Below are 24,040 nucleotides of genomic sequence, written 5' to 3' on the forward strand. Positions count from 1 at the left end.
ACTTTTTCTGTAAAGAGACTGCTAGTAAACATTCTAGGTTTTGGAGGCAATACATGTTTTTCTGTTGTTTTTACAATTCTTTAAACAGAGGAAACCATTCTTAGCTTACGCCATATAGAAATGGGCTATGGGCTGCCAGTCTCTGATTCAGATGCAACAGGTATCAAGATTTTGCCACATGTCCTTTCTGTATTTCTTTCTTTTTGTAAGGTATTAGAAGCAAATTTATTCATCCTTACATATTTCAGTATACATTTCTAAAGAAATAAACATTTTCTTACATAACCATGATGTGGTTATGATACCTGACAGAATTAACAATTCTTTGGAATCATTTAGTCCTCAGTTAATTATATTGATTTTCAGGGGACCTAAAGCTTAATGCACACACAAATACAAAATACTGAAAGATAATCTCTTTGTGATTTTGGTAGGCTTATTAAATAACAAATTTGAGAAAATTTCATTTGACAGCTATACATGAATTCATTTTACTTGCACCATATCACTTAAAAAAATGTAAGTTTTTGTGAGTTTAGAAAAACAGTAAATACTTGGAGCTTCACATCCTCAAATGCACTTCTCTAATTTTCTCCCAGTTTGTAAACTGGAAGTCCCATCTCATTAAGTTGCAAGCCTTTATTCTTCTAAGTCTCTGTTAGAAACTGATAATTATCAATGCTCTTGGATAAACTGTTTAAAATGTGTTCAATCTCTCTACTTCTTGACTGCTTCTATGATCTGTTCTTTTGTTTGTTCTGTTCTTGAGTTCGATATATATTTTTTTCAATATATATTGAAAGCGTTATAGAGGTTCAAAACCCAATGTGGTTTCTCTTTATGTAATCGGACTATTGTTTATGGTTAGTTTGCTTTTTCAAGGGCAAGTAAATATTCTCTTTTCTCTCCCAGTCCCTTTGATTCCAGCCCTTACTAGGGGAGTTGTGGTATCCTTTAGCTACTCCTCTGCCCTTTAGTCTAGGGCCTCCCAATTTTTTTTTTTTTTTTATTTTTTTTTCTCTTTTATTTATTTTTTTATTTTTTATAATATATGAAATTTATTGTCCAAATTGGTTTCCATAAAACACCCAGTGCTCATCCCAAAAGGTGCCCTCCTCAATACCCATCACCCACCCTCTCCTCCCTCCCACCCCCCATCAACCCTCAGTTTGTTCTCAGTTTTTAACAGTCTCTTATGCTTTGGCTCTCTCCCACTCTAACCTCTTTTTTTTTTTTTTTTTTTTCCTTTTTTCCTCCCCCTCCCCCATGGGTTCCTGTTACGTTTCTCAGGATCCACATAAGAGTGAAACCATATGGTATCTGTCTTTCTCTGTATGGCTTATTTCACTTAGCATCACACTCTCCAGTTCCATCCACGTTGCTACAAAAGGCCATATTTCATTTTTTCTCATTGCCACGTAGTATTCCATTGTGTATATAAACCACAATTTCTTTATCCATTCATCAGTTGATGGACATTTAGGCTCTTTCCATAATTTGGCTATTGTTGAGAGTGCTGCTATGAACATTGGGGTACAAGTGCCCCTATGCATCAGTACTCCTGTATCCCTTGGATAAATTCCTAGCAGTGCTATTGCTGGGTCATAGGGTAGGTCTATTTTTAATTTTCTGAGGAACCTCCACACTGCTTTCCAGAGCGGCTGCACCAATTTGCATTCCCACCAACAGTGCAAGAGGGTTCCCGTTTCTCCACATCCTCGCCAGCATCTATAGTCTCCTGATTTGTTCATTTTGGCCACTCTGACTGGCGTGAGGTGATACCTGAGTGTGGTTTTGATTTGTATTTCCCTGATAAGGAGCGACGCTGAACATCTTTTCATGTGCCTGTTGGCCATCCGGATGTCTTCTTTAGAGAAGTGTCCATTCATGTTTTCTGCCCATTTCTTCACTGGGTTATTTGTTTTTCGGGTGTGGAGTTTGGTGAGCTCTTTATAGATTCTGGATACTAGCCCTTTGTCCGATATGTCATTTGCAAATATCTTTTCCCATTCCGTTGGTTGCCTTTTAGTTTTGTTGGTTGTTTCCTTTGCTGTGCAGAAGCTTTTTATCTTTATAAGGTCCCAGTAATTCACTTTTGCTTTTAATTCCCTTGCCTTTGGGGATGTGTCGAGTAAGAGATTGCTACGGCTGAGGTCAGAGAGGTCTTTTCCTGCTTTCTCCTCTAAGGTTTTGATGGTTTCCTGTCTCACATTCAGGTCCTTTATCCATTTTGAGTTTATTTTTGTGAATGGTGTGAGAAAGTGGTCTAGTTTCAACCTTCTGCATGTTGCTGTCCAGTTCTCCCAGCACCATTTGTTAAAGAGGCTGTCTTTTTTCCATTGGATGTTCTTTCCTGCTTTGTCAAAGATGAGTTGACCATACGTTTGTGGGTCTAGATCTGGGGTTTCTATTCTATTCCATTGGTCTATGTGTCTGTTTTTGTGCCAATACCATGCTGTCTTGATGATGACAGCTTTGTAGTAGAGGCTAAAGTCTGGGATTGTGATGCCTCCTGCTTTGGTCTTCTTCAAAATTCCTTTGGCTATTCGGGGCCTTTTGTGGTTCCATATGAATTTTAGGATTGCTTGTTCTAGTTTCGAGAAGAATGCTGGTGCAATTTTGATTGGGATTGCATTGAATGTGTAGATAGCTTTGGGTAGTATTGACATTTTGACAATATTTATTTTTCCAATCCATGAGCAGGGAATGTCTTTCCATTTCTTTAAATCTTCTTCAATTTCCTTCGTAAGCTTTCTATAGTTTTCAGCATACAGATCCTTTACATCTTTGGTTAGATTTATTCCTAGGTATTTTATGCTTCTTGGTGCAATTGTGAATGGGATCAGTTTCTTTATTTGTCTTTCTGTTGCTTCATTGTTAGTGTATAAGAATGCAACTGATTTCTGTACATTGATTTTGTATCCTGCGACTTTGCTGAATTCATGTATCAATTCTAGCAGACTTTTGGTGGAGTCTATCGGATTTTCCATGTATAATATCATGTCATCTGCAAAGAGCGAAAGCTTGACTTCATCTTTGCCAATTTTGATGCCTTTGATTTCCTTTTGTTGTCTGATTGCTGATGCTAGAACTTCCAGCACTATGTTAAACAACAGCGGTGAGAGTGGGCATCCCTGTCGTGTTCCTGATCTCAGGGAAAAAGCTCTCAGTTTTTCCCCGTTGAGGATGATGTTAGCTGTGGGCTTTTCATAAATGGCTTTTATGATCTTTAAGTATGTTCCTTCTATCCCGACTTTCTCAAGGGTTTTTATTAAGAAAGGGTGCTGGATTTTGTCAAAGGCCTTTTCTGCATCGATTGACAGGATCATATGGTTCTTCTCTTTTTTTTTGTTAATGTGATGTATCACGTTGATTGATTTGCGAATGTTGAACCAGCCCTGCATCCCAGGAATGAATCCCACTTGATCATGGTGAATAATTCTTTTTATATGCCGTTGAATTCGATTTGCTAGTATCTTATTGAGAATTTTTGCATCCGTATTCATCAGGGATATTGGCCGGTAGTTCTCTTTTTTTACTGGGTCTCTGTCTGGTTTAGGAATCAAAGTAATACTGGCTTCATAGAATGAGTCTGGAAGTTTTCCTTCCCTTTCTATTTCTTGGAATAGCTTGAGAAGGATAGGTATTATCTCTGCTTTAAACGTCTGGTAGAACTCCCCTGGGAAGCCATCTGGTCCTGGACTCTTATTTGTTGGGAGATTTTTAATAACCGATTCAATTTCTTCGCTGGTTATGGGTCTGTTCAAGCTTTCTATTTCCTCCTGGTTGAGTTTTGGAAGAGTGTGGGTGTTCAGGAATTTGTCCATTTCTTCCAGGTTGTCCAATTTGTTGGCATATAATTTTTCATAGTATTCCCTGATAATTGTTTGTATCTCTGAGGGATTGGTTGTAATAATTCCATTTTCATTCATGATTTTATCTATTTGGGTCATCTCCCTTTTCTTTTTGAGAAGCCTGGCTAGAGGTTTGTCAATTTTGTTTATTTTTTCAAAAAACCAACTCTTGGTTTCGTTGATCTGCTCTACAGTTTTTTTAGACTCTATATTGTTTATTTCTGCTCTTATCTTTATTATTTCTCTTCTTCTGCTGGGTTTAGGCTGCCTTTGCTGTTCTGCTTCCATTTCCTTTAGGTGTGCTGTTAGATTTTGTATTTGGGATTTTTCTTGTTTCTTGAGATAGGCCTGGATTGCAATGTATTTTCCTCTCAGGACTGCCTTCGCTGCGTCCCAAAGCGTTTGGATTGTTGTATTTTCATTTTCGTTTGTTTCCATATATTTTTTTATTTCTTCTCTAATTGCCTGGTTGACCCACTCATTCGTTAGTAGGGTGTTCTTTAACCTCCATGTTTTTGGAGGTTTTCCAGACTTTTTTCTGTGGTTGATTTCAAGCTTCATAGCATTGTGGTCTGAAAGTATGCATGGTATAATTTCAATTCTGGTAAACTTATGGAGGGCTGTTTTGTGACCCAGTATATGATCTATCTTGGAGAATGTTCCATGTGCACTCGAGAAGAAAGTATATTCTGTTGCTTTGGGATGCAGAGTTCTAAATATATCTGTCAAGTCCATCTGATCCAATGTCTCATTCAGGGCCCTTGTTTCTTTATTGACCGTGTGTCTAGATGATCTATCCATTTCTGTAAGTGGGGTGTTAAAGTCCCCTGCAATTACCACATTCTTATCAATAAGGTTGCTTATGTTTATGAGTAGTTGTTTTATATATTTGGGGGCTCCGGTATTCGGCGCATAGACATTTATAATTGTTAGCTCTTCCTGATGGATAGACCCTGTAACTATTATATAATGTCCTTCTTCATCTCTTGTTACAGCCTTTAATTTAAAGTCTAGTTTGTCTGATATAAGTATGGCTACTCCAGCTTTCTTTTGGCTTCCAGTAGCATGATAAATAGTTCTCCATCCCCTCGGGCCTCCCAATTTTTAATGTGCATACAAATTACCAGGGATCTTAAAATACAGATTCCATTTCCATTGGGGGAGGCAAGTTTCTGAATTTTTAAGACACTCCCAGGTGATGCTGTAGCTGCCCCTGGTCTGCAGACCACATGTGGAGTAGGGAATCTATAATCTGTTCTCTTCATTTCCTGTGTAATCTGTTCTCTACCCAGCTGCCAGAGATTTTCTTTTTTTAGTATATTAATTTCATATTACTTAATGCTTTTTGTTTAATGGATAAATTGGTTCGCATTCTTTGCATAGTCTGCTATCTTTTCCTCGTACGAGATTACTTTTAATGACTCTACCATGTTCAATCACACCCCATTCCTATGTGGGGTAAATATTTATAAGTACTTTAATAGAGCAGCCAGAACCATAAATTCCTGAGCCGATCCCCTTTGACATCTTTATCTGAAATCTGTCTTTATCTCTCCTGTTGTACATCTGTACTTTGTCAGTGCTACTTTCTCTCTGAGTGGTTCACACTGTCTCTTTTATTTATTTATCTTATCCCAAATCTTTACTGCACACCTGTTGTTAACCATTAAAACTTTGGGAAGTTATAATCATAATGACACTAGTTTCTGTCTCTCAGTATGCAAGTTATGTGTTTACTCTTACCAAAGTAATCTTTGTCTAGGTTATAGTTCTGATTGTTTTGATCATGTCACTTGTGTTTACAACCTTATGTCCTGTACCTGCTAATATTGCTGATACAGTTTCCTAATCTTAGCATTTAGGGCTTTCCATCATTTGGGTTTAAGTATATTTCCAGTGTTAACTGCCTTCTCGTGTCAAAATAAGTAATTCATAGTCCTTGAAAATTTTCCTTCTGCCAGAAATCCAGTTCCTTCCCATCTCTGCCTACTGAAATCTTGATCCATGTTATTATGTAATATAAATTGATATAGCCCCTTTTTCAGTTACTTGTCAGTAGATATCAAGACCCTTAAAATCTTTGATCAGAAACTACCACTGGGAATCCAACTAAAAGAAAAATGCAGAATCTGTCAAAGATTTATGTACATTAAAAAATAAAAAGTACCCACTGCAGTTTCATTTTTAGTAGCAAAAAATTTTAAGCAGCCTAAATGACCCCACAATAGGAAAGTATCCTGGAATGCTCTGCAATCATTTAAAAATCAGTGCTTGCCTTATACTGTTAAGCTGAAAGAAACCATGTATGTAACTGTACAAATGGTATAGTTCAAATTTTGCATTAAAATATGGTATGACTAGGTACAAGTCAGGTCAGAAATACTGTGGACCGAACTGTTAATAGTAGTTATTATGGTTGGTTGATTATGATTGAAAATTTTAATCTATATTTTCTAAATTTTCTAAAAGAGTATGTATTGTTTTTACAGTCAGAGAAAAGTTTTTCCGTTTTCTTGTCAAACTAAGATTAGAGTTTCTTTGTAAAACTGTTTGAACTCTCAGCACTTTTTGGGGTACGGTCAAGATAGCCTGTATATTCTGTTGTATGTTTTGATTATTGGTGTGTTTGTTTGTCCCCTGTTGTGAGGATGACAAATACAAATAGCTGGTAGTCTCGTTTATAACCTGTTACTCTTTCCATTGCCATTAAGAATGATCGATTACAATGTCCTTTGGGCTAGTTAGGTAATAATTGATTAGTGATACCTGTTTGTTTGTATGTATGTATACAAGCAAGTAAATAATGTATACAAGCAAGCTCTGTGCCCAATGTGGGGCTTGAATTCACGACCCCAAGATTAAGAGTCACACACTCTAGGGGCGCCTGGGTGGCTCAGTTGGTTAAGCGTCCGACTTCGGCTCAGGTCATGATCTCGTGGTTTGTGAGTTCCAGCCCCGCATCGGGCTCTGTGCTGACAGTTCACAGCCTGGAGCCTGCTTCGGATTCTGTGTCTCCCCGTCTCTCGGCCCCTCCCCTGCTCATGCTTTGTCTGTCTCTGTCTCTCAATAATAAATAAAAAAAAAAAAAAAAAAAAAAAAAAAAGTCACACACTCTACCAACTGAGCCAGCCAGGCACTCTTCATTAACCTGTAATGGATTTATGGGACAAAGAAACTAGGCAGGGATATCAAAATATGCTATCTCTTTAAAGTAGATTGTAAGGCCTTCAAGGGCTAGGGATAGTGCTTAACTCATCCTTGTATTTTTATACTCTGTTTTAGTTCCTCCTAGGATACTGGACACATGCTAATATTTATTGAATTGAAATGTATAAAATATTTTGTGATAATATCAAGAGTTATACAGTACTGGGATTTATTTTCTTTTTCTAAAATTCTAATGCTGAGAATAATTCCAGTGTCCTATATTATCATAAACCAAATTGAATTCTATAGAATGAAAATATAAAGCAAGCTAATATTGGAGAACAGTAAAGAATTGTTAAATGCTGAATGTAGGTTCAGGAGAACAGCAGGAGGTATCATAAAGAATAAATGTGATAGTAGAGGTCTTATTTTTAAGTTGCTTTTTAAGTTGCTTCAAGGGTTGCCTGGCTGGCTCAGTTGGAAGAGCATGTAACACGATCTTGGGATTGTAAGTTCAAGTCCCATCCTGGGTGTAGAGATGACCTACATAAAAAAAAAAAAAAATAAAATAAAATAATAATAATAATAATAATAATAATAATAATAGTAAATCTTAAAAAAAAATAGTTGCTTCAGATTAGGGAGTAGAAAATGAAAGTAACTTAGATGGGCTCCAAGAACAAACAGAATGCCCTTGGGCATTCTTTCTTTCTGGAGGGTAGAATTGTATTCAAATGACAATTTAATTAAATAGAAGAACTTTACTCTAGGACCCAAATATGTTCACCCTTTCTGACAAGTTCTGCCTTGTTGTTTCAGGAGCATTGTGAGGTTTGTTTGTTTGTTTTTTAATGTTTGTTTAGTTTTGAGACAGACAGACTGACAGAACAGGAGTAGGGGAGGGAGAGAGAGAGAGGGAGACACAGAATCCAAAGCAGGCTCCAGGCTCTGAGCTGTCAGCACAGAGCCCGAATGCGGGGCTCGAACTCTTGAACTGTGAGATCATGCCCTGAGCTGAAGTCCGATGCTTAACCAACTGAGCCCCCCAGGTGCCCTGGTTTGTTTGTTTGTTTGTTTTTTTAATGTATACCTCCTGGGGCAGGAAGGAAGGAGGGGGAAGCTTCTGTGATCTGGTAGTATTCTGTTAGTTAATCTCACCTAAGAGTATTTACTTTGAGAAAACTCATGGAGCTATAGTTGGTACTTTGCACTTTTCTGTATGTATCTGATACTTCAGTAATATTTGCCAACACCATAAATATTTTGTGTACATATACATGTATGTCTCCTGTTTTATTCTGAAAACAGTGTTTTAGTTTTACCTCTTAGCTTTTCTTAATTTTCATTTAAAAATAGCATTTACTTATCTTTTTTATGTACTTAGTTAATAAGTCAACTCTCTTTGATGTCTATCTTGTATGTACTTAGCCTCATGCCATTCTGTTTTGTTTCCTGTTTTTCCCCACCTCTGTGTTCTCTGAACTAGTCATAGTAAAGAATGTCATATATGTTAAAGAATGTCATATGTGTTAAAGAATAGTCATTTTAAGTTTATTTTCCTGTTACTAGTTTTGAAAGTAGGCAAGCTTATTTTTTTTTTCATTTTTATTGTTTTTAATTTTAATTCCAGTGGAGTTAACATACACTGTTATATTAGTTTCAGGTGGACAATACAGTGATTCAGCAATTCCATACACTACTCAGTGTTCATTGTGATAAGTGTACTCTTAATCCCCTTCACCTATTCCATCCACACCCCCCTGCCCACCTCCCCTCTGGTAACTATCAGTTTGTTCTCTGAAGTTAAGAGTCTGTTTCTTGGTTTGTCTCTCACTTTCTCTCTCTTTCCCTCCTCTCTTTGTTCATTTCTTTTGTTTCTTAAATTCCACATGAGTGAATTCATATGGTATTTGTCTTTCTCTGACTGACTTACTTCACTTAGCATTATACTCTCCAGCTTAATCCATGTTGTTGCAAATGGCAAGATTTCATTTTTTATTGCTAAATAATATTCCGTTGTATATATGTACAACATCTTTATCCATTCATCTGTCAGTGGACATTTGGGTTGCTTCCATAATTTGGCTAATTGTAAATAATGCTGCAATAAACATAGTGGTGCATGGTGAGCTTATTTTTGATAGACTTTATCATGGTTTGTCCTCCATTCTACTCCCTATTTACAGAGCTATAAATTGTTGTGGCTAGACCTGCACTCATTTTTCCTTCCCTTCTAAGACAGGACACCTAAAAGAGCAAATTGTTTTCCTTCTCACAGTCTAAAACAATTGTAGGATCTTTTTTTACAGGAGAGTCCACAAGCTTCCATTGTTCTTCTGGTGAGAAAATTACATTCAGTCAGATGACCCAAAAACCTTATTTTACTTCCTGTTTATGTAACTCTATATTCTGTTTGGCAGCATGATTCTGGAACAGAGTGCACTCCAGGAGAATCTAAGAATTTAGGACAAAAAGAAAATGGCAATTACATCATGTATGCAAGAGCAACATCCGGGGACAAACTTAACAACAATAAATTCTCACTCTGTAGTATTAGAAATATAAGCCAAGTTCTTGAGAAGAAGAGAAACAACTGTTTTGTTGGTATGTATATTTTCCCAACATATATTTTCAAACATTCAGAAAATTTGAAACACCCATGCACCTACCATCTGCATTTAATAACTATTACAACTCTGCTGTATTTACTCTGTCACTGTTTATTAACTTATCCATCCCCTCCATCCATGTTTTTTGTTGTAAAGTGGATTGTAGACATAAGTGTACTTCACTCCCAAATACTTCAGCCTGTATAATTGACTAAAGTTCAGTATTCTTTGTGGTTCTTTTTTTTTTTTTTTTTTTTTTTTTTAATTAACATAAGTGAAATGTTGTACCATAAGTCCACCATTTAATGAGCTTTGACAAATGTATTTACCTGTGTAACCTAAGCACCTATCAAAATAGAGAATATTTCTGTCACTCCGGAAAGTTCTTTCATTTCCCTTCCCGGTCATTTTCTTCCCCCCAGGACACTCTCATAGGCAACCATTATTCTGATTTATTTAACTATAGAGAAATTTTGCTTGTTTTACTTCATATAAGTGGAATCATATGGTTTTTATTCTTTTGTGGGAAGAAAAACCTTATGCTGCTTTCATTCAGCATATTTTGAGATTCATCATTAGTGTTTTGTTCTATTTGATTGCTTAGTATTGCATTGTATGAATATATCACACTTCACTCATCCACTCTTCTGTTGATGAACACCTGGGCTCTTCAGGTTTGGACAATATGAATAAAGCTGCCATGAAATTCTTGTTTTCTAATGGTAAAGAAAAAAAGGTATAAAACATGTATGATATAAATAAAATAAATAGAAATAAAAAATACACAAAATGTGTATCTAAACTAATTTTAAGTTATAATTCAGTGGCATTAAGTACATTCACAGTGATGTGCTACCATCATCACTATTCATTTCCAAACTTTTTCATCCCTCCAGATAGAAATTGTGCAATCACTAAGCAGTAATTCCTGCTTCCCTCTCTCCCTAGCTCTTGGTAACTTCTAATCTATTTTCTGTCTCTGAATTTGCCATTTCTAGGTACCTCATATAGGTGGGATCAGACAATATTTGACCTTCCATATCTGGCTTATGTCACTTAGCATGCATTCAAGTTGTAGCATGTATCAGAATGCCATTCTTTTTATGGCTGAATAATATTCCGTTATGTGGATATACCATATTTTGTGTGTCCATTCACCTGCTATGCTTCTCTTGTGGCATTTAATGTGTTCTAAATATTCTACCTTGTATTACGTGTGTTTGGGTTCCTGTCCTGTTTGACAAGATGTAAGTTACCTGAGGGCAAACACACCTCCCTCCGTCCTGCTAATTCCCTCACTATTCTCCATTTCTAAAATTTTGTCACTGCAAAAATATTAGATAAATAGAATCACATAATATATAAACCTTTTGAGATTGGCTTTTTCTCACTCAGCATAATTCCCTGAAGATGCATTCAAATTGTTATCTGTATCAGGAGTTTGTCTTTATTGCTGAGTAGTGTTCAATGGTATGGATGTTCCACAGTTTGTCTAAACCACTCACCTGTTAAAGGCTGTCTGGGCTGTCTTCAGTTTCTGGCTATTATGCAGAAAGCAGCTATAAACATTTATGTGCAGGTTTTTTATGTGAACATAAAGGTTTAATTTCTCTGGGATAAATGCCCCCAAATCCAGTTAGTGGATCAAATAGTAATTGTTTGCTCTTATTTATACAGAACTCTCAAAGTGTTTTCCAGCGTGGACGTATTGGTTTAGGTTCCTATCAGCAATGTATAAGTGATCTGCTCTCTCTGTATCTTTGCCAGCTTTTGGCATTTTTACTGTTTTTATTTTATCCATTCTGATAAGACAGTGATATTGTGTTGTGGTTTTTGTATTTGTATTTTTCTGGTGAGTAAAAATGTTGATCATCTTTTCATGTCCTTATTTGCCATCTGTATATCTTCTTTGGTGAAATGTCCATGTTTCGTGGCCATTTCTCACTGGTTTTTTTTTTCTGTTGAGTTTTAAGAGTTTTTTTTTTTTTTTAAGTATGTTTGTTTGTTTGTTTATTGTGTGTGTGTGAGAGAGAGAGAGAGAGAGAGAGAGAACACCAGAGGGGAATGGGCGAGAGAGAGGGAGACAGAGGACCTGAAGCGGGCTCTGTGCTGACAGCTCAAACTCACGAGCCATGAGATCATGACCTGAACTGAAGTCAGAAGCTTAACCAGCTCAGCCACCTAGGCGTCGAGTTTTAAGACTTCTTTACACAGCCTAGATACTAGTCCTTTGTCAGATATTGATCTGCAAATATTTTTTCCCATTCTGTAGCTTGTCATTTTATCCTCTTCCCAGAATCATTCCCAGAAAAATAAAATTTTGGTCAGGTCCAAATTTCAACTTTTACTTATTTTGATTGGCTTTTTCTTTTAAGGCCTTCTATTTGTTTTAAAAGGGCATATTAAAATTACACTCATGTTACCATTGTTGTTATCACTGGTAGTTTCTCTAAAACTTCTTAATGTAGAAGTGCTGCAGAGATTGTTCATTTGTAAACCGGGTTGTCACAATAAACTTTCTGATTGAAGTGGTCTTTTAAAAATGAGATATTGTTTTATAGGTCTTATGGTAGGAAAATTTCTTAAATTGTAACGAGATATGTATATATTATAATTTTTGCATTTAAATTAAATTAAATTTGCTCCCCTATGTGTTATAGCTTATTTGAGATAATATTTCTGTGTGAGATAAAAACCAATGTGTAGTAAATATTGCATCAGAGGTTTTCTAACTTGATCATTTTTCCTTTTTTCCTGAATTACATGTCACATGAATTCTGAAATGATTATTACTAGACCTTAGAAAAATCATTTTTATTTACTTGGTATATATGTCCATGTGCATGCTTCTAGTTTTAGAGAACAAAAGAGGTGGTATAAAATGAAAGAGACGGATAGAACTTCAGTTAGCTCTAAGATTTCCTTTAATATTTGATGTGGTTAAGGATAAGAATGCACTTTCCAAATACAAAGCTAGTCTTTCTAGAATAGTTTGGATTCAGATATGCCTTGTGTTTAAGATGTGTTCCCTTCTATTTACTCAGTTCTCAATTTGAAGCCTACAACTACAACAGTTGTGCTACAACTGTTTCCCACATTGATTTGATGTAGCAGAAAGAGCAGAGCATGAAATTTTAGATCTCAGAATCCTGGGTCTGGTCTGCTATTTGCCCATACTGGAGCGTGTGTTTACAGCAAGTCACAGGCTCTCTGAAACTTAGTTTTCTTTTCAGTAAAGTGAAGACATTTGATTTTTATCATTTCCCCACAGATGCTAAAGTTCTGTGATTTTATGAACTTAAAAGAGTAACATTCCTCTTTCGATTTTAAGCCCCATTGACAAAATTAAAGAACTTTAAAAGACCCTAAAATTTTTTCTAAAATTATTCACCATGTTTAGACCAGACTGTCTAGCTTTAATGAGCCAAGATTTGATCCAATATGGCTAGGCTCTGTGGGAATACAAAAGATATAAATAATATGTGGTTCTTCCCTAAAGGAGTTTGGGTCTAGCTGAGGAACAAAATTAACATACGTTTAAAAAAAATATTTGTTGGCTAGGATACAGTCAGCCAAACACAATGTGGGAAATTCCATTAGACAAAATGATCCAATTTCTTTAACAAGTAAATAGTGTAAAAATAAAAAAAACAGAGGGAGTCTGTTATATATTAAAAAAACGTATGGCACATATCAACCATCCACCAAAAGTAGGTATGGGGTTGAGGAGCCTTGTGTGGAACTTGGTTTAAATAAACCAATTGTAAAAAGACAGTTGAGGAAATTGAACATGGATTGGCTATTAGATGTTATTAAGCATATTGTTAATTTTGTTAGATGTGATGATGCTATTATGGTTAGATTAAAAAACAAAAACAAAAAACGCCTAACTCTTAGATTCATCCTGGAGTATTTACAAGAACAAATAAATATGTTAGGTGGAATTGTTTATAGCATTTTGTTGATAGTTGTTTAAGCTAAGTGGTACATGGGAGTTCATTGTATTTATTCCTTTACTACTTCTAATGTGAGTTTGAAATTTTTTGTTAATACAAAAGGTTTAATTTTTTCTGGGTGATAAAGCACTAACTTAATTCATATTTGTGTATGAATTACACAATATGTAAATAGTGCAGTCTTTGTTTAGTAAAGTTGAATGTGGCATGGCCTAAATAGAATATTACCATTCCCAGAAGGAACCTTCGAGGGGACCAGGGGGACCATAATGTCAAATCGTTTTACTGTAAGAAACTGAGGCCCCACAAAAAGGAAGTGACTTGCCCAAGGCTACATTGCTAGTTAGTGACTGAGCCACTGTGAGAATTCAATTTACATCTCCTAATTTTTAGATTCCTGGCTTTTTCTACTTTTTGTATTCATCAAGTATTCCTTCTTCCTTTTTAATGAGGCTCTGAAGAGTTTGTGGATTTTATTTTTTTTATTTTAATTTTTTAATTTTTTTAACGTTTTTATTTATTTTTGAGACAGAGAGAGACAGAGCATGAATGGGGGAGGGGCAGAGAGAGAGGGAGACACAGAACTGGAAGCAGGCTCCAGACTCTGAGCCATCAGCCCAGAGCCCGACGCGTGGCTCGAACTCACAAACTGTGAGATCATGACCTGAGCCGAAGTCGGACGCTTAACCGACTGAGCCACCCAGGCGCCCCTGTGGATTTTAAATAAAATTAACATGTGCATACAGTGCTTACTTTGTTTTATTTGTTGTCTTCAGAATCTGGCCAGCCTATTTGTGGAAACGGGATGGTAGAGCAAGGTGAAGAATGTGACTGTGGCTACAGTGACCAGTGTAAGGACGAGTGCTGCTATGATGCAAACCAGCCAGAGGGGAAGAAATGCAAGCTGAAGCCTGGGAAGCAGTGCAGGTACCTGGCCGGTTCTGGTAGTGCTCGTGCTCCTGTCAGTCATCTGAAGGCACTTAGGACTGATTTAAAACTGACATTAAGAGATGCATATGGTTTTGAAACTTTGTCTTTATTTGCTTTCGTTTTATTTATTTTTCCAGAGTAGAATTAGTAAGTGTGCTGTGGTTGGCAGATGGAGCTGCTTGTAATTGTAACTTGTGTGGTGGGTGTTAAAGACATGCAGGGATGCTCAATAGAGTACACACTGTTTAGTTCCTAACTTAAAAATGTGACTGTCGTCTGTATGTTTAGAATCTTAACTTTAAATATTTAGGAAATGAGCATTTCATAGACTCTTGTCATTAGTGTCATATGATTATTTTACTTGTCAAACTGGCTTTGGTAGTGATAGATATAAGCTATAGAATGTTGTTTGTGCAGCACTTTTTAAATGGTTGGTCTGTGTACCTAGTTTGATTTTAGCATGTAAATGTGAGAAAAATTGATGAATTGACCAATGTATGATGTGCTGTGAAAAACATTGATAACTCACCTAATATTAAATCCATTTCCTATTGTAGCATTTCACTAGAGACAAGTAGAGTAAGACTGTTGAATATAGTATGCATCGATTGTAAAAATAAGACAATCATTTTTTTATTTACACTTATAAATGTTGAAATTTAGCAGCCTCTTAGTCCAAAATTTGAAGTTTTATACCAGTAACCTACTTAACATTTAAAAGATGAGATTGACGATTTAAAAATTAGGACCATATCTATGTATATAGGAAATATCCTAGTCATTTTCTTTAAACACTTCAATGTTAATTCTAGCCCAAGTCAAGGTCCCTGTTGTACAGCACAGTGTGCATTCAAATCAAAAACTGAGAAGTGTCGGGATGATTCAGACTGTGCAAAAGAAGGAATATGTAATGGCATCACAGCTCTGTGCCCAGCCTCTGATCCTAAACCAAACTTTACAGACTGTAATAGGCATACACAAGTGTGCATTAATGGGGTAAGCATTTGATTTATAAGCTTTTATTTAGTTTTATAAAACCTGCTTTTTCAGAATAATTGTTTGTTATTTAAAGCTGCAGAGTTACAGCCATTAATCCCAGTCCCTGTTTCAGTAAGAGCCCTGTCTGTTTCCCCATAAAGCCATGAATGTATCATGTGGCATAAGTGCCTGGTGGCATTCAATTAGTTACTGACTTACCTTTCGTCTTTCCACTGCATATGTTTGATGGTCTCTAGAGAAAAATAGTTGTATGACTAGGCACATGACTTTGTACTGCTTTTGAGCTTTATAAATTAGTTTTTAACAGCCCATATAAAAGAACTCTTCTGGTCATTTTCTCTGTGAAGTGTTTAAAGCTTTCTTGGCTAAATAATCACTTTCCTGTACATGAGGAAAATTTCATTTTTCTCTTCTTACAAAGGAGCAATAATCAGTGTAAAATTGATGCTCATCTGATCTCTTCTCTGTTTTTGTTTTGTTTAGATTTTTTTTAAGTTGCCATTTCTTTGAAAGATTTCCTGTATTTTTTGCACTTACCTCTTTTTCAAATGTGTTTATGTGATCCGTTTCTGATGCTAATCTATGCTTGCCCCTCCACTTTTATTTCTATTTAATTATATTAGCATTGGACGTGTATATTTGTCTATTACTATGAATTATAGGCTTGACTGTATAGGGATTAAATAATTTGCCTTTTATTTTTCTTTCAGCAATGTGCAGGTTCTATCTGTGAGAAGTATGGCTTGGAGGAGTGTACCTGTGCCAGTTCTGATGGCAAAGATGATAAGGAATTATGCCATGTCTGCTGCATGAAGAAGAGTAAGCTTTTAAAATGCAAGAATATAAAATCTGTTTCAAAACCTAATTGTTTCCTAAAAAAAAAATGTTTTTAAGTAAACGCTACCCCCAGTGTGGGGCTCAAATTCACGACCCCAAAATCAAGGGTCATTTGCTCTACTGACTGAGCCAGCCAGGCACCCCATTTTTCTCCTAAATTTTAAGGATTAAAGTTTGATATCCATTTTGGACAGATAATTTCCACCTAAACCAATCCTCCGTGGAAATTTTCAAGTGTAGCGCAGCATTGTATTTCTAGTATTATCGTCCCTACAGTGTTTTAAAAACGATAAGCTAGACAAAAACCTTCCAGCTTTAGGGCAATAATTAGTATAAAAACTGTTAGAGGGTTTTGAAGCCATTGTAGGTACTAAGTCAAGAGTTGCTGGCTATTTGTTTATATATGTATTTTTTAAAGTTTATTTATTTTGAGCTAGAAAGAGAACCAGCGGGGAAGGGGCAAAGAGGGAGGCGAACAGAGGATCAGAAGTGGGCCCTTTGCTGACGGCAGAGAGCCCGATGCTGGACTCGAACTCACGAACTGTGACATCATAACCTGAGCCAAAGTCGGACGCTCAGCCGACTGAGCCACCCGGGCACCCCTATGTTGTATACTTAAGGCGAATTACCTGTGATGTTATCTAGCCTAACGAATGAAAGTCTATATAACATGTCATGGTAATGATTTTAGGCAGTTTTTTCCTTTCCTCCCTCTCTCCCCAGCTAGGCTGGTAGGAAATCTGACCTTCCACTTATATTTGGCACTTCTTTTCCAGTGGATCCATCAACTTGTGCCAGTACAGGGTCTCTGCAGTGGAGCAAGCACTTCGTTGGTCGAACCATCACCTTGCAACCTGGATCCCCCTGCAATGATTTTAGAGGCTACTGTGATGTTTTCATGCGATGCAGATTAGTAGATGCTGATGGCCCTCTAGCTAGGCTTAAAAAAGCAATTTTTAGTCCAGAGCTCTATGAAAACATTGCTGAATGGATTGTGGTAAGTATAGTTTTTATTTGTAAAGAAACCTTATCTTAAAATGGTTTTATCATCATTTTACTTGGCCAGAGGTCACCAATGTTTTGAGAAAATCACTTCTCTCCTGTTTATACCAGAATCACTTTATCCAAAGAATGATTTTTAAAGTTCAAATATCCCCATGTATTATTTTCTTTCAAAGTGATTAGAATCTCTGCATGTATATTGTTTGTAGATTAATTGGTAGATGATGAGAGTCCTTCTCTTTTACTCTGCTCCCTGGTTCTTCTCCTGAATGGGTTACTTCTCCCTTTGGTCTGTATTATTAGGGCATTTTCATGGGATTTTTTTCTCAAGTTGTTTTGGAAAGCCTTGCTTGCTTTTTATATTTCTCCCTTGTCTCAGAATGACGGATAGCCAGCTTTGGCTTCTACTTTGTGGAATGGGAGAAATGAAAGGGAAATTGGTGATTTTCTGAAGGTTTTTTTTGCTGTTTCAGTATAAATTCTTGGTCTTTATCTTGTCAGTGATCAGAAATGTTGAACAGTTAAGATGTGATACCGAGCCTTTTGCAGATTTGTTAATGAATATAGATGTTCATCTAGCATAAATCCACTGAACTTTATTATTTTTAAACCCACATTTCTCCAAGCTGTACAGATGTTGAATTACCTGAAATTTTCTTAAAAGACTTCTGAGAATGACTATCTAAAGTCACTTGAATATTCACATTTCTAAGTGATTACATTAAAATTTCAGTAAATTTTGACTCATATATCACTTGTGTATTTTCTACTGTATATAAATATATATATAAACATATATATACACATATATATATGTGTGTGTGTGTGTGTGTATATATATATATATATATCTGAATTGAAGGAGTTTGCTTTGGAAATTGACTTAGAACTCAGCCTCTTCTCCCTTCCCCCATTCCCAAATTGTTTTCTTACATTTTTTGTGTGCATTCAGCACTGAGGATGCCTTAAAAGCAAACACACACACAAAAGTCATTTGTGGGTTGTGATCCTTTTTGGTACTCTTGTAATAACATTTGTAATAAAAACTTTGGAATTATCTCTACCATTAAAATGGCATTTATTATACACAGGAAGAATAATACTATACTTTGTGTGTTAGAATATATGATTTTTAGACGTTAGGGATTATAAGGTAGGAGAATCACTGAATCTGAATTTAGGAAGCCTAGGTTTTATCTATTTTTAGAGAATACTTTACTTTTTTTTTTTTTTTTAATTAAGCCTCATGCCCAACGTGGGGCTTGAATTCACTACCCCAAGATGAAGTGTTGCATGCTCTACTGACTGAGCCAGCCAGGCACTCCTTAGGAGACCTAGGTTTTAAACCAAAAAATGGGTCAATTTATTTAACTTAGGTCTCTTTAAAACATGATATGTTACTCATTTTTGTATTCCTGTGCTTGGTGCATAATAAGTGTTCAAAAAATATCCATTAAGCTAATGTTGCCTTTGGCATTGTGGCAAAATGGAGAGTGCAGGCTTGGGAACTATGCAAGGATTCGTATCATCCTCTAGCATTTGTCAGTTCTGTGATTTCAAGTAGCTTGCCTTTCTTAGCTCTTTACTTCCCTCTTTTCAATTTAGATCCAGTTCTTTTCCCCGCGCCCCCCCCAGCCGATTATCTCTAATAAGAACAAGTTGAGATGTGGTTACTTGTCTACTGTAGAGGACAATGTATTTTAAAAAGTAATCGGATAATGAAGATCTCAGAGTTATGTTCTACTGAGTGTATGTTGTACCAGGTATTTTAGGTTATTCAGGTAGTGAATCATATCTAAAAATAATACTTTTTTACTTTCCTCCATTATCTCAATTTTGACTGATTTTATTTAGCATTTCAAAAGCTCATTCATTCCTATTTTAAAAATGTTTGATGGAAGTGATCTCTCAAAAGTATTTTTAAAACCTTTTTTTCATATTTAGGGGCACCTGGGTGGCTCAGTCAGTTGAGTGCCCGTCTGACTCTTGATTTTGGCTCAGGTCATGATCTCAGGGTTCGTGAGATTAAGCCCTGTGTTGGGCTCTGTACTGACAACACAGAGCCTGCTTGGGATTCTCTCTCTCTCTCTCTCTTTCTCTGCCCTTCCCCAGGTTGTACATCCTCTCTCTTTCTCTCTCTCAAAATTAAAAACTTAAAAAAAAAAAAAAGCTTTTTTCATATTTAGATTTGAGGATTTAGTGAAATGCTTGTTACAATAAATTGAAGTCTTTTCTTGTCTTGTGAAACTGTTTAATCAGGCAATTTTACGTTGTTTTTTAAAATCGAGAGAGAGAGAATCTTAAGCAGGCTCCTCACTCAGCATGGAGCCTGACGAAAGGCTCGATCTCTCAACCCTGAGATCATGACCTGAGCCAAAATCAAGAGTCAGACGCTCAACCAACTGAGCCACCCAGGTGCCCCAGAAGTTCTTCTTTTTTGTTATTATTCTGATAAGAATCGGTTGTTATTTTGGGGGCCCCTGGGTGGCTCAGTCACTTTTAAACGTTCAACTTCAGCTCAGGTCATGATCTTATGGTTTGTGGGTTCGAGCCCTGCATCGGGCTCTGTGCTCACAGCTCAGAGCCTGGAGCCTGCTTCTGTTTCTGTTTCTCCCTCTCTCTTTGCTCCTTCCCCGCTCACACTATGTCTGTCTCTCTGTCTCTTAAAAATAAATAAACATTAAAAAAATTAAAAAAAAAAAAAGAATCAGTTGTATTTCTCTCTCTTTTTTTAATGTTTTATTTATTTTTGAGAGAGAGACAGAACAGGGGAGGGGCAGAGACAGAGTGAGACACAGAATCTGAAGCAGGCTCCAGGCTCTGAGCTGTCAGCACAGAGCTCGACGCAGGGCTTAAACTCACAAACCACGAGATCATGACCTGAGCCAAAGTCGGATGCTCAACCGACTGAGCCACCCAGGCGCCCCTGTATTTCTCATTTTTAAATTGATTTCTGCTCTCAGATTTTGCTGTAGCTTTATGAACCTGCATATTAAGTATCTGTTATTCTTTATGAAAGATTTAGGCCAGTGTTTCCCAAGTGCTTCATAGAATTCTACGTCCATGGATTTGATGGTCCAATGAATCTGGAAAATATTGCATATTGTAGTATCCTCTTAGATATTTATGATAATATCATGGGAAGTCTTACAGTAAAAAGTCTTTAAATTTCATTTTTCAAACTTACCTGACCCAAGAAACCTTTATTCATTCATAAGTCTTATTAAACCCTAAATATCAATAGAAATCACTTGGAAGAATAGTGGTCAAGATCAGTAATTCTTATTCCTGGTTGTTCATTACTTAGGGCTTAGACTAATTCAGAATCTCACAGGATGGGGCTTAAGTATCTGGGTCTTTTAAAAGCTTCTGAGCTATTTCTGGTGAAGAGCCAGGATTGAGCACCAACCATTGATCTAGAAACCAGGGGTTGGCAAACTATGTTTCATTAGCCAAATCTAGCCCACTGCCTGCTTTTGTATACCTCACAAGCTAAGAATGGTTTCACATTTTTAAGTAGTTGAAAAAATGAAAAGATATTATTGAAATATTCCATTGAAAATGATAAGAAATTCAAATTTCAGTGTCCGTAAATAATGATTTATTAGAACACGGCCACACCCATTCACTTATACATTGTCTGTGGCTGCTTTTGCACTTCGAGTAGTTGCAACAGAGACTGGCTTCTCAAATTTAAAATATTTATCTGGCCTTTTAGAGGAAATGTTTGCCAACCCCTAATCTGGAGCAGTGGATCTCAAAATGCTGACCAGCAGCATCAACATCTGGGAACTTGACAGAACTGCAGATTATCAGACCTTACCCCGGATCCACTGAGTCAACAGGTGATGATGGTGCATGCTAAAGTGTGGGAACCATTTTTTTCAGTCTCTGCAGTGTTAGGACTCCTTTTTGAAAGGCTTATAATAGAGATTTTCTACTTTGTCATCCTCATCTGTTGAAATGGAGGGTGGGTCTGGACGTCTAAGGTCTTCATTGCCTAGTGGAGTAGGCTACATAGCTATCGCTTGTGAAACTTGAACAACAAAGATGCAGTGTTGTCACAGGGCTTAGCATATGGTAAGGATTCAGTATACATTTGTTGGATGCATGAAGCAGATTTCTTAAATGTCAATTTATATGGAAAAGAATAAAAATTGTGCATATTATCTTCACTCTGAAGCTATAATATCTTCAGGTTTCTCTCAGTGGTATTTTATCCTGCTTGCCTAGGCTGCACTTAAAGTAACTAAGGGATTAGAAGCCAGTTGCTTTCAGCTCGGCAGATTGGTGTGAGGGGTAGCACATGGCTGGAGGGGTGGTGGCTGGCGGGGGGGGGGGCGGCGGGGAGGGAGTTGAAGGATAGAAGAACATTTAGGCAAAGTCTAGACAACAGTATATTCTGAAGGAGAGAAGGGAAGCTTTCTTCCCCTGTAGGATGGCAAAACCAGGATCAGCACAAGGAGCAGTGGGCCTGACAAGGTTTTGTGATCCCCAGGAAGTCTAGAGTGCATTTGTGAAGAGTGAGTCGTCAGATGCTGAAACATTCGCTGAAATGATTGTATGGTTGACTTTTTCTGGAGATGTTTAAAAACAGTAAAGACTGTCTTATGTCTGAAGAGACTTGAGTGTATGTCTTCCCCCTTCCCCCTTACAGTTTTCTTTTGGGTTGGGGGGGAGATACCTGTTTTATCATTTTATAATCTATAGGTCTGTTTTGTTTATTTAGGTTATTAAATAAAAAAAATAGTAAAATTAGTATGTAATCAATTAGACTAGCAAATTTTGACCTTTTATTTTGTAGTTTTTACTTATTTTTTCTACTTTGTGTTCTTTTTGCCATATAAATGACTGTGTTGAATAACATCTGTCTGTGTCCTATGTAGAATTATTTTCTCAGACTTGATTTAGTGCTTGGTAACTTCAAGGCTGTGTTTTAACCTTATGATTATCTTCTGTTCTTTAAGTTTCACTTAGCACCCTTGTATCTATGAAAGATGAGCTTGGTGCATAATTTACACTCATTAAATGTTTGTTGAGTAAATGTTGGCTCTCCTTTCTTTCAGATTCTACCAGGTGGACACATTGTGATCTTTCCTTACAGATGAAACACATATTTTGCATTTATTAGCCTGGTTTGGTATTCTTGGTATTCTTTCCCCCTGATTTTATAATTTTCTTTTTTATATATAAAACTCACAAACTGTGAGCTCAACCAACTGAGTCAGTCAGGCTTCCCCATTTTAGGGAGTATTAGGGCTCCCCCTTTTAAAGGGAGTATTGGGGCGCCTGGGTGGCGCAGTCGGTTAAGCGTCCGACTTCAGCCAGGTCACGATCTCGCGGTCCATGAGTTCGAGCCCCACGTCGGGCTCTGGGCTGATGGCTCAGAGCCTGGAGCCTGTTTCCGATTCTGTGTCTCCCTCTCTCTCTGCCCCTCCCCCGTTCATGCTCTGTCTCTCTCTGTCCCAAAAGTGAATAAACGTTGAAAAAAAAAAAAAATTATAAAGTAATTCCTTTAAAAAAAATAATAATAAAATAAATAAAGGGAGTATTAAAAAATACCCTCTACCAAAGGTGGCCATATTTACTACACTCTCAAATACACCATTGTTTTGTTTAGTTTTTCTTGCTATCTACTCACCACTGTGATGTTTCATTTCCTCACACACTGAGCTGAAGAGCTGCTAGCATTGTTACTAAAACATCTCAAGCTTTGGGCTTTTGAGATGTGTAGTTACCTAGAAAAACTTGGAGGAAGTCCAAGAACACTGCTAAAAGGACCTGGAAGTTCTTAAGGACCTGGGTGCCATGTTTTAGTAAATGTCTCTTGATCTCAACTGGAACTAGGTCCTCTTGACTTTTGTTTTCTATAGTTATAACCCTTATTAAATCCAAGCTTTCTTTCTTACCTGCTTCTGTTACTGTCATACTACTTGCATCTGTATTTGAGACTTTTTAGATGCTGAAAAACTAGTACCAGAGGTATCAAAACTACCATTTTTTACATCCAGTCTCCGTTATAAGAGCCTTGTCGCATTATTTGTACGGACAATCTATAAATAATAAATGAGCTGTTTAGAAGTGTTTCAAAAAGTCAGTATTTGGAATAATGACTCACCTGTAATAACTAGTCTAACAGGTACTTTTTTTATGGGATAGGTACTGAGTTTGTAGGATATAAATTCAGGGAGCTCGTAGCCAAGTTTAAATTAGAGTGACAAATACATAGAAACATGTTTTCATTTCTGCCTAATGTTTTCACAGAAAATAGGACCCTATTTAGGGAAAACTCTTTATTAAGGAGGTGATGCCAAAACTAAATTCTTAAGGGCTAGTAAAAGTAGAGGATACAGATGGATGTTTTATGGATAGGGAGCACCTAAAAAGTCACATAAGTATGAATTTTTTTTTAAAAAAGAGGTTTTTGTTGTTTTTTACATTTTTTCCTTTTGAAAGTGTGGTTATCCTTTTTTAAAAAATTTTATTTACTTATTTTGAGTAGGCTTCACTCCTAATGTGGGGCTTGAATTCATGACCATGAACTCAAGATCTGAGCCGAGATCTAGAGTCGGACACTTAGCTGACTGAGCCACCCAGACACCCCAACCTTTTTTTTTGATGGACAAAGTAATACGTTGAAAAATAAGCCATCTTTTTACCGTGAAGCCCAGTCTTCTGAAGATTATTTTTTGTGTATTCTTCAGAA

The 24,040-nt window shown here is 36.7% G+C and overlaps 1 protein-coding gene across 2 annotated transcripts in view; it reads left to right on the forward strand.

The window, feature by feature from the left end:
* Positions 1-24,040, forward strand: part of ADAM10 (ADAM metallopeptidase domain 10) — a 141,474-nt gene that overhangs the window by 108,803 nt on the left and 8,631 nt on the right. For both annotated transcript variants that reach the window (XM_045449599.1, XM_045449600.1), the window contains exons 10-14: positions 9,422-9,605; positions 14,343-14,493; positions 15,309-15,492; positions 16,206-16,314; positions 17,109-17,329. In XM_045449599.1, the coding sequence (XP_045305555.1) occupies positions 9,422-9,605; positions 14,343-14,493; positions 15,309-15,492; positions 16,206-16,314; positions 17,109-17,329 (849 nt within the window). The remainder of the gene's footprint in view (positions 1-9,421; positions 9,606-14,342; positions 14,494-15,308; positions 15,493-16,205; positions 16,315-17,108; positions 17,330-24,040) is intronic.

The sequence above is a fragment of the Leopardus geoffroyi genome, chromosome B3, assembly GCF_018350155.1.
Source record: "Leopardus geoffroyi isolate Oge1 chromosome B3, O.geoffroyi_Oge1_pat1.0, whole genome shotgun sequence".
In the NCBI taxonomy this organism is placed as follows: domain Eukaryota; kingdom Metazoa; phylum Chordata; class Mammalia; order Carnivora; family Felidae; genus Leopardus; species Leopardus geoffroyi.